Raw genomic sequence first — 17,503 nt, 5'->3', positions numbered from 1 at the left:
GAGAGTGACACCCCAACCCTCCCCCAAAACACACACACAGACAACAAGGTCAAAGACCAGGCTGTGAGTGTGTGAGAGTAGAAAAACAGATGTGAAGCAAACCTCCGGTGACGAGATGCAACAAAACACCAAAGGACGCCGACGGTAAAGAGCACATGTCGCCCTCGCAGCACAAACCACCTGTCTCGGAGACTTCACCTCATCACAGCAGCGCATCGCGGCGTGAGGAGACGGACGAGCTGAAGCCGATCAATCGAGCCGCTGATGGATGAAGGGAGGAGCTGCAGGTCTGGACTCGACCCGGCAGGACTCAGGAATGTAAGAGGCGGAGGAGGGTGGAGGAGGACAGAGAGGAGGGGGAGACCATTTGACAGAGCATTTGGTGTCAGAAAACCCCGTCAGTAAGCTCTGGCTCATCTCCACACTTATTTGTTTTTCCTTGAGGGAAAAACTCCTTGATTAACGTTAAAGTCCAGATCCAGTGTTTCCCACAGATGTCGATCAGTGCTGCATCTGTGCTTTTATAAAAGTCCCCTCTGTAATGTCATGCAAATAAATACCCGAGCAGTGAAAGCCGTGTTCGAACTCCATGGTTTTGGTGAGATCGGTGTAGTTCGTGCAGCAGATGATTTCATATGTCATGAAAATTGCTCACAAGTGGATACAGGTACCAAAATTGGTGCACACACCCGTTTTTTCACAATAGCTGCCAGCTCGGGCAGGAAAATGTCACGTACAGCTGCTCTTTTTCCCTTTTCAATGATCTTAGTGTCAGATTGAACATTTTTCTTTTTTTCTGTAGTAGTAGAGGCTGTAATTTTGTTTCTCCTCCGTCTCCTGGTGGACTCCTGGCACTCGTCCCTGCATGCCTGACTCACCAATGGCTCCAAGAAGCAGTCTGAAAATACTGAAATAACTTCAGCGTCCGTACACGGTCGACAAATGAAGCTTTACTGCAAATTAGTTCTTGTTTTATTGTCCTCCTGGGCAGCTGGGTCAGTAGATGTGTTTTACTGGTCACAACAAAAGCCAGTTTAACGTTTTATGAACATCTTGCATCATCCACTCTGACCTCCTCCCTACACTGACTCTTTGCTCTACAGGAAGCTTTCCAAAGAAACAGGACGTCAAACCATCTGCTGCAATCTTCCTTACACAGTTTCAACATCTGTGTGAAGAAGACGGTGATAATGCTATAAGCTCCGCCTCTCTGATCCTCGCCATTTCTACACAAACTTGAATTTTATCCTCCGCTGCTGGATACTGTGGCGTGAATCACACCAGTGTTACCAACCATTTCAGCTGTTCCCAGTCAGTCCTTCCCATCCCCCCCAATTTCCCCCTTTTTTTTCATCACTCATTTCCTTCTTCCTGTTTCCTGTTGGGCTCCACTTCCTGTTCTCAGGGCTGTGCTGTCGGAGGACATCTCGTTCTCCTCCAGTTGGAGGATAAAAGTGCGCAGAGGTTTCAGACTCCTTGTTGTTTTGTGATTAAGTAACACTTGTTGTTTTCTTCGTGTCTGCTTTCCTCTGTTGGGCTGGAACATTTCCAGGATGGGAAGTGACGTCGTGCTGTGGTTTTATAAGATTTTCTGTAGTATTGAATCCCTGTTAGGAGGCAAACGGACAGGAGATGATCAAATCTGAACAGATCTAAAGCTAGAAAAACTACCTTTTGCTCTGGTCTTGATTGCCTTGTTATAACAGATGCTCAAACAGGGAGGTAGATGTTGCATGAGAGAGGCTGTATGTGCACAACGCAGTCCTGTAAACACTACAGAAAGACATCTGCAGTGTGGATTCTCAGAGATCCATGAACCTATTTGTGCTTTTTACTAAATATTGTTAGGTTTGCTGTTCAGGTTCCTCGAGGAAACGTTTGCAAGCTCCGGACGTGCAGTCTGCCACTGACAGCATTTAAAATGTAAAACCTCTTTATTCTTACAAAGAGGCTTGCATGGTGTGTTTTTATCCTCTGTGGGCTTTTGAACTAATTAGGTTTAAACGCAGTGACGCTGTCATCAGTCAGTGTTGCACATGTGGTTGGATTAGAAAAAACTGTTGATGAATGTTGACTAAAACCAGAGGAACAGCTGGAGACGGTTAAAGTTTACATGTAAAAATGTTACAAAAGCTCAGAGCCTGTTTCCATCGCGCTGTGACTTTGCTGCTGTCTGATGATGCAGATGTTTCTCAGTTTCACTCCTCCAACCAGCAGGAAGAGATCAAACACCTGCTCCCAGCCAATCACAAGGCAGGATACTACTTAAGCTCTCACTCTCTCTTTTTTAAAATTTGGATTTTCAAAGGTCCAGATAATATTTCTCCAGACAGACACGCAGAGGTCACACGAGCTTCAAACATCTGTCGCCTGACCACGCTGTCACTGTAAATGGGCTTCGTGTGTTTTGGTCTTTCTCTGTTTTGGCTACAGACTGACAGATAAACCTTTGTGTGTGTCTTTTGTCTGAGGCATGTCAGTACTCGCCGTTCTCTCCACATTTTTCCTTTAAACCCAGTAAATCTGGAGCCAGCTCTCTCTGTCTGCAGCTCCAGCACACAAACCTGCGCGTTTAATCACGAAGCTCCACGAGAAAATACTTCATTGTTTCAGATCCATTTAAATCGTATCTCTGCTCATATTGTGCATTTAATCCCAGTTTAGAGACCGACAAACACAGACTGAATCCCTAACCCGAGGATCTTCAAGGCTTTGCCTTTTCCAAACTATTAAAGCCTCTGAGTCATCCTTAGTGGCTGACATACTTAATTATCACCATGAACTCAAAGTATTTGTAGGTTTTCTTTGTAAAAACTCTCGCGAAAGCACCAAATGTGATTGTCTCATTCTCTAATGAATGCAACATCCTCTCCTGTTTGCTTGGTAAAAATGCAGAGACCGGCTACTTTAGGGCACGTTGAGCTTTTAAAGAATAAAACTGTATGAAGCATTTATGTAACGTGTGAACTTTGTCTTTATTTTGCAGTCAAACAGAAAATGGGTTTAAGGTTTTACCTGCACTCGGTCAGCTTTCTTTGCATGTAAAACAAATCTGCAATTAAAATGTGAATCCAAACGTTTTGTTGGTGTTTGGGTCGAATCAGGTGGGCGAGATTGATGCTTCTCTGTTGGCCGCTGAAGGCTTGGAAGCATCTACAAATAAGCCACAACATCAGATTTGTGAGAACCAGGTCAGGATATTCTCCACAGTGTCCCTGTGGGTGCAACACACTGGCACACCTACCTGCTAATTGGTGCTAATAAAGACGTTTGTATCACAGAGCAAGCAGTGTTATTTGATCCTCCATTAAAAACGCAGCACAAAAACATTGGGGAGGTCCAGTTCAGTGACTGCAGTTAGCTGAGGTGAGACCCTGCAGACACCGAGCTGCTACATCTGCTTCACCCGTATGCAGGTGGATCAGTTATTAAAAATCCCCCCTGTACAGCTGTCCACAGACACCAAACCTTTCTTCATACCAGCCAATAAACGTGCTTTTTAATGCTGAGAAGTTGCACATTTTAATGAGAGTCTATGGTGAGCTACTGGCTTTTGCAGCCACCAACATGTGGCCAAACAACTGCAAGGTTTGATGCTGCTTGAGTGTAACAGCTCACTTAATGCACAGATGCAAACATATAGAGTCATATGGAGTATACATAAATTGGCCAAATCAAGCGTGCAGAGCTACCTGCCGTGGCGAGCACTGTGAATAAAGGAGCAGCTGAAAGTGCACCTACATGTTTCACTATTTAAACATTTGTTTGTGCTGTAGTTTGCTAATGAGACCTCGTCCTCCAGAGTTGGTGATTTTCTTTCTTTCTTTCTTTTGGTCTTTATTGGACAGGACAGATATAGAGGAGAGTAGACAGGAAAGAGAAAGAGAGGGCAAGAGGAAATGTGTCTCAGGAAATGGTCCAGGATGGAATCAAACCCAGGCAGGGTCGCCTGCTCAGCCAGAGCCACTCCAAGTATTTCTTAGAAAGGTTTTTTTTTTTTCTACCTTTATTTTTTATTGGTAATTTCTTGTGTAAATGTATTTGTTAAGGTTCTAAGTTCAAGCTAACTGCACGTAGTTTTTACATTTTAAAATGTTTACTTTGATAGTATTTGTGACTTTTTGAGAGAAAATCTGTTGTTTTGAACTTTAGCTTATAATCTTTTATTGACTTCCTGATTGGTCCTCACTCTACCACCTTTTTCTTCTTGTGCTTTTGTTCTCCTAGGTCAGGAGCGCTGAAGACTGTTTGCCTCCCTCTTCAGGCCCATTTTGGAACTGCAGCTTCACCGTCAGCTAACAGCTAACCGAGCAGTGAGACGCCTAGTTAGTGAAGCAGTGCTGTGGTTTGTGTTCTGACTGTTGGATGGCCACAGGAGTGAACTACTGGAACTCTTATGAACCCAGTCGCAAGGTGAGAAAGTCCCGAAGGTTCTGATTGGCTAATTGGTCAAAACATGGCGCTGACATCACACGAGCAGCAGGGTTTGTCAGTGTCATCAGGACTGCAGGAAGTCTGTGCTAGCTTGCAGTACTAACCTTTATTTGTGATGACAACGTGTTGCAGGTGAGAGAGAGTGTGTGGGGAGGTGAACAGGAGTCGAGTAGTGAGGAAGGAGGAGGTGGAGAGGGCATATGGGACACACAAGCCATGGAGGTCAAAGGTCAACTCATCTCAGCACCTGGTGAGAATAAACGCTGACATGTGGTGATGCTACACTCTCGAGTGTGTCTGTTAGCTGTCTCTTACGTGTGTGTGTTGCTTGCATGTTGCAGACCCTCTCACCTGCCCAGACAGGAAGCAGAGAGAGCGAATGGTGGAGCTACAGGAGAGGAGGCGGAGTCTCCAGGCGCTGCTTAGCAGCCGATTGGCTGAGCTGAGACGCATCTGTCTGCAGGAAGCTGTAAGTGATGTCATAAAAAGAGATGACAATATGACTAAGACACTGACAGTGCATTCCCACCTAAACCAAAGTCTTCTTAGCTCTGCAGCTAACTAGTCTTCTTCACTCTCCAACTAATCCTTTTATCCCTCTCTGCAACTAGTCCTCTCCACGTGGTCTTCAGATGTTTTTATCTGGTGCTTGAACCTCTGCAGATGCTCTTTTTATGTCTCTAACTAGTCTTCTCTATCCAGTCCCCAACCTCTGATTACTTCAGCCGACTCTACCTTAGTTTATACTTTAACAGTGACTAAAGTAACTGCCAGATAGCTGTAAGTTGGGTTTTCCTGTGTTTTCCTGGGTCAGGAGCTGACGGGTGCAGTGCCCAGTGATTTCCCCCTGGAGGCAGGGGAGAAGCCCCCCTGTGTTCGTAGGAGAGGTGGAACGTCCCGCCAGGGAAACAGGAAGTGTCGAGTAGAGGTGAGGAGCTGAGGAGTGATTTGACTCTAAATAATTTCAACAGTGGTGGAGAATTTTACTGTCCCCCTCTGTGTGTGTTTCTGTGTGTGTTGTTTTGTTGTTGATGGAACAGTTTTGACCTTCATGTGTGTTTCAAGCTGAGGCAGTCTGTTTGTATATCCCTGTGCGTGCATGTGTTGGTGTGACCTTTAGGTATTTGCGTGTGTTTTTTCTTTAGGAGGAAGACGCTCAGCGTTCGAAGCCGAAGAAAAATTTATTCAGCGGAGCTCTGAGGAAACACAGCGACTCTGAGCACAACGCACACACGCAGACACACACACACCACGGGAAGAGGACTGTCCACAGAGGCTGCCACACAGGTAACACACACACACACACACACACACACACACACACACACACACACACACTCAATACACATGCATTCCCTAGGCGCTCTCCCTACCCCTAACCATCAAAAATGAAAGCCTAATCCTAACCATAACCTAACTGTAACCCTGACACTAAAACCACATTTTGAGCCTCAAAATCCCTTCAAAGTGGTGGGCATAGCAGCATGCCAAATTTATGTCCTCACAAAGATGTCTAAACAAGTACAGACACACACACACACAGTATCCGGTTTCTGCTGCCATATTCACCTGGCACACATTTATGATACAGATGGTACCTGACCCATCTCGTTCTTCTATAGGGGAGCACTTGCAAAAAACAACAAAGACTTCACAGGGCAAGTGCTGTTATGCTCTGGTGCTGTATAAATAAAATTAATACTGTCATCCTCCAGTTGAGAGGTTTTCAGGTATAGTTGCTATGTCATGTTTATAAGGCCTAATCAAAAACGTACATACATGTATCTCTAGAAACCGAAAGCCTGATTGAAGTTTGGGTACTATCCTCTTCAGAGTAGTCACCTCACTCAGTGATACACTCGGGTCACCCTGGAAACTCTGTCGGCACATCAACAACAACATCAACACGTCCTGCATCTCGTGACAGCAGGCCATGAACTTGAATTTGGTTTGCATCAAATAACCTCCCGCAGATGTCTCAGGACATTATGAAGCAAATAGTATTAATTTATGCAGCACTTTTCACAGATAGGAGGCACAAACTACTTTGTACTTTACTGATCTCTTTAGAAAATTATTAGACCTCTTAAACTAGTTCCTAGACCTGTGCAGTGTGTACTCCGATCTCTGCAGGTAGTGTTATTACCGCTCTAACTCGTCCCGCTACCTCAGAAGTCCTCATACATCAGAAAGCGAGTCCCCAGAACCCTGCAACGAGTCTTCACACTCTGCAACTTATGCATCCATTTTCTAAATAATGCGAGGACTGGTATGTATCCAGTTTGCCAGGCTCTGGTCAGATCGCCTGGTTCACCAACCTCCAAAACTGGTCCTCAGATTTCTGCAACGAGTTCAAGAGGTTTAAAAAAATGTTGCTAAAAATCCCAAGTCAACGTAAATGTTTCTGACTGACTTTTAAAAGTCTACAGAATACTCCTGCCAGGGATTCAGAAACTGCACTTCACAGGTTTCTGACATTACCTTCGCATCTCACTCATGCCCAAACACACTAATTCCTTCCTAGGTGAGGAGAACTTTCACATCATGGACATGGAAGGCCTTTCTTATCTGCGCAGGTTTGTTCACATGCGAGTGGTCAGAGGCTGGGACTGGTCAACGTGAGGAGAGAAGGGGGATACAGTTTATGCTTTTTGTAATCTCATCATTACTATCACATCTCACATGTTTTCATTTGAGTCCATTATGTAACGTTCGCGCAGTGAGTAAAACCCTGCAATCAGCTCTAGTCAAAGATATGAGTTTGCATCACACTCACTGACCTCACAACTAAATTAATCAGTTTCCTGAAAGCCGTCCTCTTTGGAGGGTCTTCAAAGGACTAAAGACGCAGAAGGCGCAGTCAGTGCGATAGATGTGACATAGATACACATGCATACATATGGAGACACTCACAGCTGGCAGTAGATGAGAAGCCATTGTTTCAGGAAGATGAGGAAACCAGCGTCTTCCTGCTTTTATTCTTACTCTGTTTCTGTGTGTGTGTGTTTCCAGACGACACAGTGAGGTCAGAGAGCAGCTCGACATCAGACTCAACAGGACACGACAATGGTAATGAACACACACGCGCGCGCACACCCTTCTATCTGTACGAGGACCATCACTTAATGTTTTTCCAACACTCCTGAGCCCGAACATAAACCCGATTCTGATGTAATCCTGAAACAGAAGGTCTGTGCTGTGGACCTGCTCTCACTCTGAAGCTCTCAGTGGTCCTCGCAAAGATGGATGTACAAGCAAACACACTGTAAAACTGGTAGTGTAGCTGCAGCGCCCTCAGCTGGCTGACAGGAGGAATAACAGTAAAAGTTGAATGCAGTTCTGGTCTCGTTTTGGAGAACTGCACGGCTGCTGGCAGTGAATAGGCGAACAGACTGATTCGGCATAGGATGTTTTGATTATTTAGCGTTTTTTTTTATTTTTAACACATGTTTTTATTCTCTCTCTATATTTTTATCATAAGACATTTTGTATACTAGACATCAGGCAAACACTAGACAGTTAATCAGTTAATTATTTTATCTATTTCATAATGTGCAGGTTTATCGATCTTTTTAAAGGGCGTGTTTATGAATGTGATGTTTTCCCTGCTACACTGTTCCGAAATTAAATGTCCTTAAATTATAAGACCTGCTTGTCTTACAAACATCGTGATATCTGACATAATCTTCATTGTGTACGGTTACCATGGTTACAGCTGTCTTTATCCTGACTTACAATATCATAAGGAAAATATAAGTGATTGACAGCTTTTATAAGTTGAACTGAGGTATAGATTTCAATTAAAGTTAATATTTCTAGCACAAGTAAATTTCTGTCTATGTATCTGGCAGATGACGGTGTGTCTCAGTGTCGCCCCCTGCTGGTTTCTTCTGGGTCTCCGGTGGAGGTTTTCTATCAGAACAGAACCAGGAGGAACTCCGTGCACAGGTACAGCTCAGAGCACGTCCACATTTGTGTCACGGTCTGTGATCTCATGATCGGAGCTCACAGATTTCTTGAGGTTTCATGTTCGGCGTCACCTCATCATGTTTGGTTTTGGAAGCACGAACAGCCCCTCCCCTCTGTATACTGAAAATATTTCCTTTTGTCTTTCAGAACTGAGCATCTGGACAGCCAGAAGCCCCTCCCACTGCCTCCCTCACAACCTCCTCCCCCTCCCCCTCGCTCTCAGGACTCCTCTTCCTCTGGCCCGTCTGACCCTGGAGCAGGAGGGGAGGTAGGACTCAAGGCTAATGCAGCTCGCCGTAGTAACAGCTCTGATGGCCTCCTGGACCGCATCACCCCTCCTGAGGATGATGTTGGGGTGCAGCAGGGGGGATTGTGGGTAAACGGGCTGCCGGGGTCCAGAGGAACAAGCACAGCCGGCGCGTATTGGAACTCGGAGACGCTGACAGACGGACGGTCGAGGGCAAATAATGGAGTCAGCGATGGGAGAGGAAAAGGGGGAGGTGCAGGGCGAGGAAGGGGAGGAGGAAGGGGAGACAGAGGAGGAAGAGGAGCGGGGTACAGCGATGTCCTGCTGGACTATGTTTGGGGAAAACAGCAGCAGCTGCAGAGACAGCATTCTCAGCCCCACAGACAGCCAATCACATCGCAGCAGCAGGTAGTCTACAATGGCTACTCCCAGCAGCCATCAGGAGCCCCGCCCACCTACCGCGGCCCCCAAGGTGACCAGCGGCGGGTCACGGTAACCCGAACCAAATCGTGCGGTCCGTTCCTCCCGGTGCAGCAGAGCCAGACTGATACCCACAATCCCCCTCTGGTCGCCATTCAGCCCGACCCCCACCCCCACCTGCTGCCGCCCCGACCCCCTCAGCTGCCCCCCAACCAGGACTCCCAACTGGAGGAGGCCACCAGGAGCCTCCACAAGGCCCTCGCCCTGGAAGGTGAGTATTGTTACCCTTTAGCTGCTCTGCACTTCCTGTACGGAGGCTTTGGGCTCATTAGCTTACAGCTCAGCCTCTCTTACCTCCTGATGTTTGCTGATCTGTGAAGCTGTGAAGCTCAAACGTGTTGAATGTTTCATGGGATGGAGATAAAACTGGGTCAGTGCAGCAGAAACTGTCTACTGGTGTACTGCAGTGAGGAGGTGATGCCACCTGGTGGAAGTCAGACAGAATAACACAAATATGTTTGCTTCATCCATTCATTGCTTACCCACGCTTGCATCTCTGGGCAATCATCTAAGCAGAGAAGCTAAGACTTCTCTAGACCTCACGTGATTCTGCAGCATGTCCTGGGTTTGCCCCAGGGTCTCCTCCTGGTAAGACTCACCTAGGAGGTGTCCAGAAGGCATCCTATTCATCCTGAGCCACCGAGCAGGGGCTCTACTCTGGCTCTCAATCCCTCTGTCCGTCTCACGATCCACTCTCCCTTCACTTATTTAAATCCCAAGATATTTAAACTCTTCCACTTGGGGCAGCAACTCATCCTGGACTCCATAGTCCCGGAGTTGGAGGTGCTAATTCTATTCCCACTCTTTCCCACTTGGCCGGAGACTGCCTCAGTGTAAACTGGAGGTCACCGCCTGTTGTTTGTTTCATCACTCAATTTGTCTACACTGCATCAAGTCAACTTTATTGTCTGTTATCAAGTCTCAGGCGCACTACCATAGAGTTTAAATAGAAGGGTAAACGGCGCTCACTCCTTCTGTGACCTCATTTCTAGTTTCACTTCTTGTTTAATGCAACCCGATGTTCATTTATTGAGTTAGTAGATAAAACGGGGTTTGTGTATTCAGACAGATAAGTTGTTACCACACGAGCGTGTGGTGACACATAATGACACAGGTGGTTTAAAAACACCCGGATTGTAACCATCAAAAGAATCAGAGTGAAACCTCAACCCGTTCATGAAGCTTAGCTAACCAGTGAGTGATCGGTTAGCTAAGTGACTTCCTCTATTTATTTTTTTTTAAATGTGTAATCTAAGGTTCAGTACACGTAACAGTGCAACAGACCACTGTGGTTTGATGTGGGTGTCATTAACAACTGTGGTTATACTGAGAGTCTTTAAACCATATCTTCTACCTAGACACAGCTAAAGTCTGCAGGGGATTCAGAGGTTGGACTGAACCTGCTGAGATGGCTGACGATTAAAGACAGTCAGCTCAGTGAAACTTGCTCTGAGTGTGGTGATGGGAGAAGTTTCCATGGAGCAGAAACTGTGATGAGCTGTTGATGTGTGATTGACAGGTCTGAGGGACTGGTACCTAAGGAACACCTTAGGCTCCTCCCACCAGAACCAGGCCAATGGAAAGGTGACCGCAGGGACCAACGGCAGTAAGATGAATGGAGGGGTCAAAGGTCAGGCGGGAGGAGGCGGGGCTCTGCAGCGGAGACGGACGACACACAGTGTCATTCAGCAGTCGGCCTATCAGACGGAGACGAATCATCATCATCACGCTGCGCCGCATCACAAACACACGCTGCCGCATTCAGCCACGTTCCACGGACACCCGCTGCACGGCAGGTATGGGTCAGATGACCACGCCCCCCTTTATACTCAGATGTTTGTTACATAGTTTAAGACGCAAATGTGTCCGGACTAAAAGTAGATTAAAATCATAAAAACCTGCTAAAATCTACTGGATCCTTTTTTCGAAGCACGGGTTTTCTTCACTTCTAGTCTTTGCTTTGAAAGCCGGAGCGTCCGACTCGTCTTTGATCACAGCAGGTTCTTTATTCCAGACACGGCAGCAAAAACTTGCTTAGATCTTCCAACATGACTATCCTCAAGCTCGATGATGGTAATCAGTGTAAATTAGTCAAAACGTATTCAGCAGAGAGCGCTTCTCCTCAGCTTTGAGCCTTGAAGCCTCCTCGTTACAGATCCGCTCCAACCTGCTGGTCACCGCGGTCGGTCCGAACCCTGAAGAACTCTTATCCTCTGTTCAGCAGTAATGTTTGTTTTGAAGCTGCAAGAGTGATATTTAAAATGAGAACAAATGTTAAAGTACCTAAAAGGTCAAACAAAAGCAGCGCAATGAGTTTGAGGCGACTTTTAGGAAGACTTTCCTGCTGTGTGGGTAAATATCCATTTCTGTCCTTCCTACAGGTCTGTGGATGGCTCGCTCTACCACGACTCGTTTCCTGCTCAGAAACAGGAAGTCCCTCTCAGAGATCCGCCGATGGACCAACCGTCTCCTGGGACTCTGGTCTGACTCAGCAACCAATCACGATGCTGAGAGGCAGGCAAAGGGACTAATTCCAGGCTGGCTTCCTGGGATGAGCAGTATGAAGGAATGCGTGTCCAGGTGTCTGAATCAAACACACCTTGGTACTGATGAATGGAAGTTCCTGATCGTACAGGATGGAAAACCCCGCCCGCCTCGTCCTCGTCTGCCCTCAGGGTCGAGCTTCTGTTTGTAAAAATGAACCAAACCCCAGACCAGGTCCAAGGAGGGAGGAGGGTTGGACCTCCTCCCTCCTTGGACCTGCTCCTCGCTGCTCGGGTCACTGCTGCTCTGCTCGGTGAACTTCTTCTATCAGGGATGGACTTTAAGTCAACAGCTGCTTTTCCACCAAACTCTCCAGAAACATCAGTTCTATTAGGAACTAATGACAGGAAAAAGTTCCTGCAGCAATCTGTGTTGCAAAGAAGAAGATTGAGCGATTTCCTCTGACAGTTGTCCCCTGTAGGCATTAAAGTCTGGATTCAGAAAGTAATCTGTCTCGTTCTGCTTCGCCCTGATTACTGCCACCAAAAGTGTCATCTGCTGTGGAAGATGCTACATTTCTGGACTAATTAGAGATGTTCACATGCACGACCTGCCCTGAGATTTCTCAAACTATCCTAACGGCTACTTCACTCTGAGGGATTTTAGTTTCTAACATGTAAGCGACGTAAATGGTCGTGGCCAAATCTTTGGTTCTCTTCGCTCAATGGAGTCGCAGTTCTCAGAGAAACGAACTCAGCCCGATGATCATTGGCCAAAAGCAGCCGTAACTGTTCAGAAAGGAAGGTCCGGGTTCCTACGGTGGCATCAGACTGATGCTGAAACACCAGCCACATGCTGTACGCGTCTTTTCCAAATACATTTTAAGATTTATTGTTAAAAGCTGCAGATGGACGAGCCGAAGACGATTCTCTGCTTTTGTGGAAGTCGTTATTTCTCAGGCGTTCAGATTGAAGATGGAGATACGGCGTCTCTCACAGGTTCCTGTTTCTGGGATAGCTAGAACAAAGACTTCTGGAGTCCTTTCAGAGATGCAGCCATTTTCTGAAAGGTTTTAGATTAAAGCAGAAACTGAACAAGGTGTCCGTGGCTCTGTTCCTACACCCTTCAGACTGTGCTTAGACAATCAGACTCTCAAAACACCAACGAGGAGGACGTACCTCCTCTGAAGACAGATGACATCACCAGCTACCTGCAGCCAACCAGCAAAGCGCAAAAAGAACTTTTTGGTGACTTGATCAGGTGACCTGTCGATCCCTCAGGTGAGTCCAGGCAGGGAGCGTCGCGGTGAGGTTCTCCAGCGTTCTCCCGGTTTGGACTCAACATCTCTGCACTAAAACTCGAGCACCGAGTTTACTGACACCAGCTGAACTGTCGCTGCTGCTGTTTGTGGCTTTAAGCAGCTGCAAAGCCCTCGAGTAGAAACCAAACGTGAACAGAATAAATCCTCTGAAGTAAACGGAGCTTCCCACCTCACTGCTGCAGAGGGACTCACAGAAGCTGACGTACTCACGAGCCTTTCCTCCGAAAAGGGAAATATTTTCTGTACGCGTTAATTTATCTGACAACTTTAGATACTTGGAAACGAGGATGCTTGCAAACGGGACACTTTAAAAGCCGATACAAACTGCTGAAAGGTTCATTTGGTTTCTGAAAACTCGACTTTTTAACCGAGTCGAAGGATTTGAAATGTGAATATCTGACACTTTTCATTTTAGTAATTCACTTCTAATCATTTTAAGGTTTGGATAGTTTGTTGGTTTCCACTGCAGGAACACCGGAGAGGTTTTATGGTAAAGTTTTTACATTTAGCAGCACTTTGCAGTGAGAAATTACAAACGCAGAAAGTTTATTTTTATTTTAACCCCTGGCAGCTGTTTCTTATCAAAGAGCCATTTTCACACATGCAACTCACACAGCTTTACTATGACTTCAGCCCATGTCCAGCTCAGTCAGATCACAAATAAACCAGTATTTAATTCCCGAGTGCAAAGTCGACGCTTTAGCCGATGCATGAATTCTGGTGCATCGTGGCCTCCGAGCTTCCCATTCCAGGCAGTTTAACCCCAGAGAGTAATTTACAAATGTGACAAAGGAAACTTAAACTCTTGTAGTCTGAACCTAGAATTTGAACGACTAGCACATATTTTGTCAGAACCACACCTGGAAGACTCCTTTCAGGGCAAAACAAAGGCACATGGTCGGTAAACGCCTCCTTTAGGGAATGTGCTTGAGATGGCCCACAATGAGTGGGGCTCTATGGCGCTCTTCCACAGGTCACTGATTCGGTTTAGAGGATCCTTTTTAGAAATGTTAAAGGTGAAGTCTTCAGTTTATCATTAGACATCAGTAGAACACCAAGACATCACAAGAATCCCCTCAAAATGTTCAACTACTGTTCCTATAAAAAGCAAAAGACACTAATTAAGTTTGGCTGCCATCCCCTTTGGTGAAGGCTTCTCTCATTTGTTTCCAATACTCTTTTCTATGGAGCTGAAACTTTGGATTGTGGTAAAATATCTTTTTTTAGTTATTAGGTGTTCGGCAGCCTCCTGAGATGAGTCGCCTTCATGCACCACAAACAGCTGCTTCTAGATTTTCATAAGGTCTTAACAGACCAGTTGGCACACATTAGCAGAGTGACAGCTGAGAAAGTTGTTTGCATTTGTGAAAATTACAGAAGAAGAGTTAATAAATATTTAAGCGATTTGGCTCCGGTGACTCCCATTCATTGAGGGTTTTGCATTAACAGGAAGTGTAAAGGCTCTTTGTTGAATGAGGCACCAATTCAAGGAAAATACCCCACAGCTACCCGTAGTTCCTGCACTGGAAACCCCTCCCCAGTTTTTGTTGTTCATGTTTTTTTAAACAGTGAATCCAGATTATGATCAGCAGATGAATCCATAATGAAACAGTCATCAGCTGCGACACAGTTTATTCTCGCAGAAAGACGAAAATAGTCACATCTAAGGGAACCAGGAGTTGTTTGATCAGACACTCGATTGATTAAGAGGGATCGCTTTGGAGGTTTCTGTATTTGTGGTTTAAATGAGATCCAGATGTGGAGAAACAGCATCAGCAGCTGGAAAGCTGCAAGAACCACTCAGACCTTCTGCCCCATTCGGAGCCCTCAGTGAAGCCATTGTCCTGCTGAGCTGACCGGGACTCCAAGTCCAGGACGACTGAAGCAATAAGAGGAGCTGTTCCAAGTTTCCCTTTGCAAATTTTATCGCTCTTTCAGGAAAAAAAAAAGCATTTGCAGCGACAATCAGGAAATGTCACAGTCGTCACAGTAGTGACTGTTTAATCGATGAATTAGAATTTATTCTGTTTTTTTCTTTTGTTTTTTTGGTACTCTGCTCCAGAAAAAAGATTTTATAAAAATGCCCGTGAATGAAATGCAGCTTTTTCAGCGCTGTGAAGTCAGTGTTATTAATCCATAAGTTATTGATCAGGATCTGTGTCCACACGTTCCTACTGTCTGTATTTATTGATCGTCTTTCAGCGTGCGGTTGTCTTCATAAGCTGCAGCTTTGCCTGACCCAGTCCCAGCTTTGTATTTTTAAATTCAGCTTCACTGAAACCGGCCTGACCTCCAGCTTCCCCCACAATGAAGCCGCGGTCACATGACCCAATATGACGACAAACTCAGACCAAGTCGGTAGATCAGACTGAGACTTGAGAGGTTACGATACATCAAAGAAAGTTTCTCAGGTCACAGATTCACTTTAGAAGAAGATTTTAAGACATTTTAAAGGTGAAAACATCAGATTTGTGTTCTATCACAAAAGCAAAAATCATATCTGATTTAAGTTTGGCTGTCGTCCCAGTTAATGTAGGCTTCTCCCATTTAGCACTATCCTGTTTCCAGCGCTCTTCTGTTGATTTCAGTGTGGATCTCAAACTTGCTCAGAGAGCAAACGTCAACTTTAATTTTGAGGATCGAGAGAGCTGGATCTCCAGTTTTCACACATGACCTGTAGCCCAGAACTGTTCCAGGACTTACCCAAATACATAAAGTGGTCTTTAATCTGCTCCAGCTCTTGGATGTCTGGTGTCATGTAGGAGAGCCATCTTTGAGACAGTCCAGAGTGATTTGGTGCCTTATGAAGCTGAAGCTTCAGGCTATTTTCTAATACTGTTGAATCAGACATGAATGAGTATTTAACCTGCCAGCTGCTTAGGAAAAGTCATCGATAATGGGTTGTGGGTATGGCTGAATAGACCAACTAACAGTAGGGTGCATTCAGCACGAGAATAAATCTATTTCCAGCAGTGTAAGAATAGTCCAAATAGTGTCTTTACTGGAAGAGCCCACAGTGTTAGGAGGATGAGCTACGCCTGGTTTTCTTTAAAAACTAACAGGCCTGCCCATATTCTCTCCAGTCTCCAAGGATCATATTTTATCAAGCGTTGTTGAGGGAGAACATTCAATGGAAACCAAATGAATTTAAGGAATTCAGCAGCAGGTGATTCGGAAGAGACTGGGAATGTTGTATTGACCTGGGAGTGGGTAATGGCCAAATCCAAATCAGGGCCATTTGTTTGCATTTTTTAGGCACGTTTGCAAAACGTTTCAGTCATATTTTGCGTAAGCATCGCCGACCTCCAGAGATCCAGGCAGGGTGTTGGATAGTTTTATTTTTCTGTCTGGAAGTCTGGTCATGTGACCCTCCGGCTTCAGAAAGTCTCAGCATGCCCCTCTCCTCACTCCACGCTCACACCAAAGCAGAAACATGTGAAGATACGATGTAAATACAGCACGCGTGTTCACGACTGTTCGAGCTGCCGTACTGCTCTACCTGTACATAATACTGCAGCGCCACTAAACATACTGCAGTACCAGGATATAATGGTGTGGTACCAGTCTGAATATTTGTCACATTCTGTACTCTCCAGTACCAGTATTAGCTTGAGTGCAGTGCTGTACTCCTGCTGTAGTACTGGTAATGTGCAGTGCTAGTATTCAGGGACCAGGACTGCAGACGTGCTGATGTCCAGGTTCAGTGGAGCCTCTCTCAACCAAACCCTGTACAGTATTTTGATGATTTAACATTTCTTTCTTTCTGTGTCTCAGTATGAGAGAAAATTTCCTCCAGCTGAGTTAAGTACTTAGATTTTTAGGTTAAAGCTCTGTTTCCTGTACTGCTGAAGTTGTACTAGTCTCCAGTACAGCTCTTTGCTCTGGGGCCTCCTGCTGCCATTCTGTGTCCCAGTTCAGGTCCAGGACCAGCTGTAGTACCACTGTGTGGACTGTGGCTCTGCTACGATGCATTCAGGTGCACTGTGTACAGTCTGTTTTTTCTGCTGTACAGTAACTCTGTTTAAAAAAAGGTTTTCTATTGGTCGTTTGTACTTTTTCCACTCTGAACTCTTTCTGATGTTTCATGATGGAAATGAAGCTTGGTGTAAATAAAGCCTGAGGCTGTCAGCAGGTGCTTTTTAAATAAAGATTTCTCTTCCTTTAGATCTGCAGTGTTTTATTGTTGGATTTTTTTTTTCCAGCGCAGTCACACAGGGGAGTAAGTGTTAGATCCTCTTGTTTCCTGGCTGTTTTTACTCGTTTCTCACAAGTAAATGCAAGTGTGCAAACATCACGATGCCAACAATGATCTGAGAAAAGAAAATTCACTGACATCTGTAGTTCAGTGTGTCTGAAACAACTTTACTGCGCGCACAGTAAAATAATACTGACAATGTAGGGACTCAAAAAATGTCTAAGGACACAGTCTTACCTGCCTCAAGGAACTTTATATTGTAAAGTAGACTCTACTATAATACAGAGAAAACCCAAACAATTACATGGTCCCCGATAAGCAAGCGCTTTGGCGACAGTGGGAAGGAAAAACTTGCTTTTAACAGGAAGAAACC

At 45.4% G+C, this 17,503-nt stretch overlaps 1 protein-coding gene across 3 annotated transcripts in view; it reads left to right on the top strand.

Moving 5' to 3' along the window:
* ccdc120a (coiled-coil domain containing 120a) overlaps window positions 1-17,112 on the top strand; it is a 39,837-nt gene extending 22,725 nt beyond the window's left edge. For 2 of the 3 annotated variants that reach the window (XM_085393235.1, XM_085393233.1), the window contains exons 2-11: window positions 4,228-4,413; window positions 4,567-4,684; window positions 4,776-4,903; window positions 5,249-5,362; window positions 5,580-5,721; window positions 7,447-7,503; window positions 8,286-8,382; window positions 8,551-9,341; window positions 10,650-10,926; window positions 11,512-17,112. In XM_085393235.1, coding sequence (XP_085249361.1) covers window positions 4,366-4,413; window positions 4,567-4,684; window positions 4,776-4,903; window positions 5,249-5,362; window positions 5,580-5,721; window positions 7,447-7,503; window positions 8,286-8,382; window positions 8,551-9,341; window positions 10,650-10,926; window positions 11,512-11,617 — 1,878 coding nt within the window. In that variant the 5' untranslated portion in view covers window positions 4,228-4,365 and the 3' untranslated portion in view covers window positions 11,618-17,112. Of the gene's footprint in view, window positions 1-3,848; window positions 3,988-4,227; window positions 4,414-4,566; window positions 4,685-4,775; window positions 4,904-5,248; window positions 5,363-5,579; window positions 5,722-7,446; window positions 7,504-8,285; window positions 8,383-8,550; window positions 9,342-10,649; window positions 10,927-11,511 lie in introns of all 3 variants that reach the window. The other variant, XM_085393234.1, reaches the window with a different exon arrangement.
* Window positions 17,113-17,503: the final 391 nt, after the last annotated feature.

The sequence above is a fragment of the Rhamphochromis longiceps genome, linkage group LG20 (genome assembly GCF_057381845.1).
Source record: "Rhamphochromis longiceps isolate RC_006_pf linkage group LG20, R_longiceps_female_GT1.1, whole genome shotgun sequence".
In the NCBI taxonomy this organism is placed as follows: Eukaryota; Metazoa; Chordata; class Actinopteri; order Cichliformes; family Cichlidae; genus Rhamphochromis; species Rhamphochromis longiceps.
Note: the sequence above shows the minus strand (reverse complement) of the source record. Positions and strands in the feature narration are given on the sequence as shown.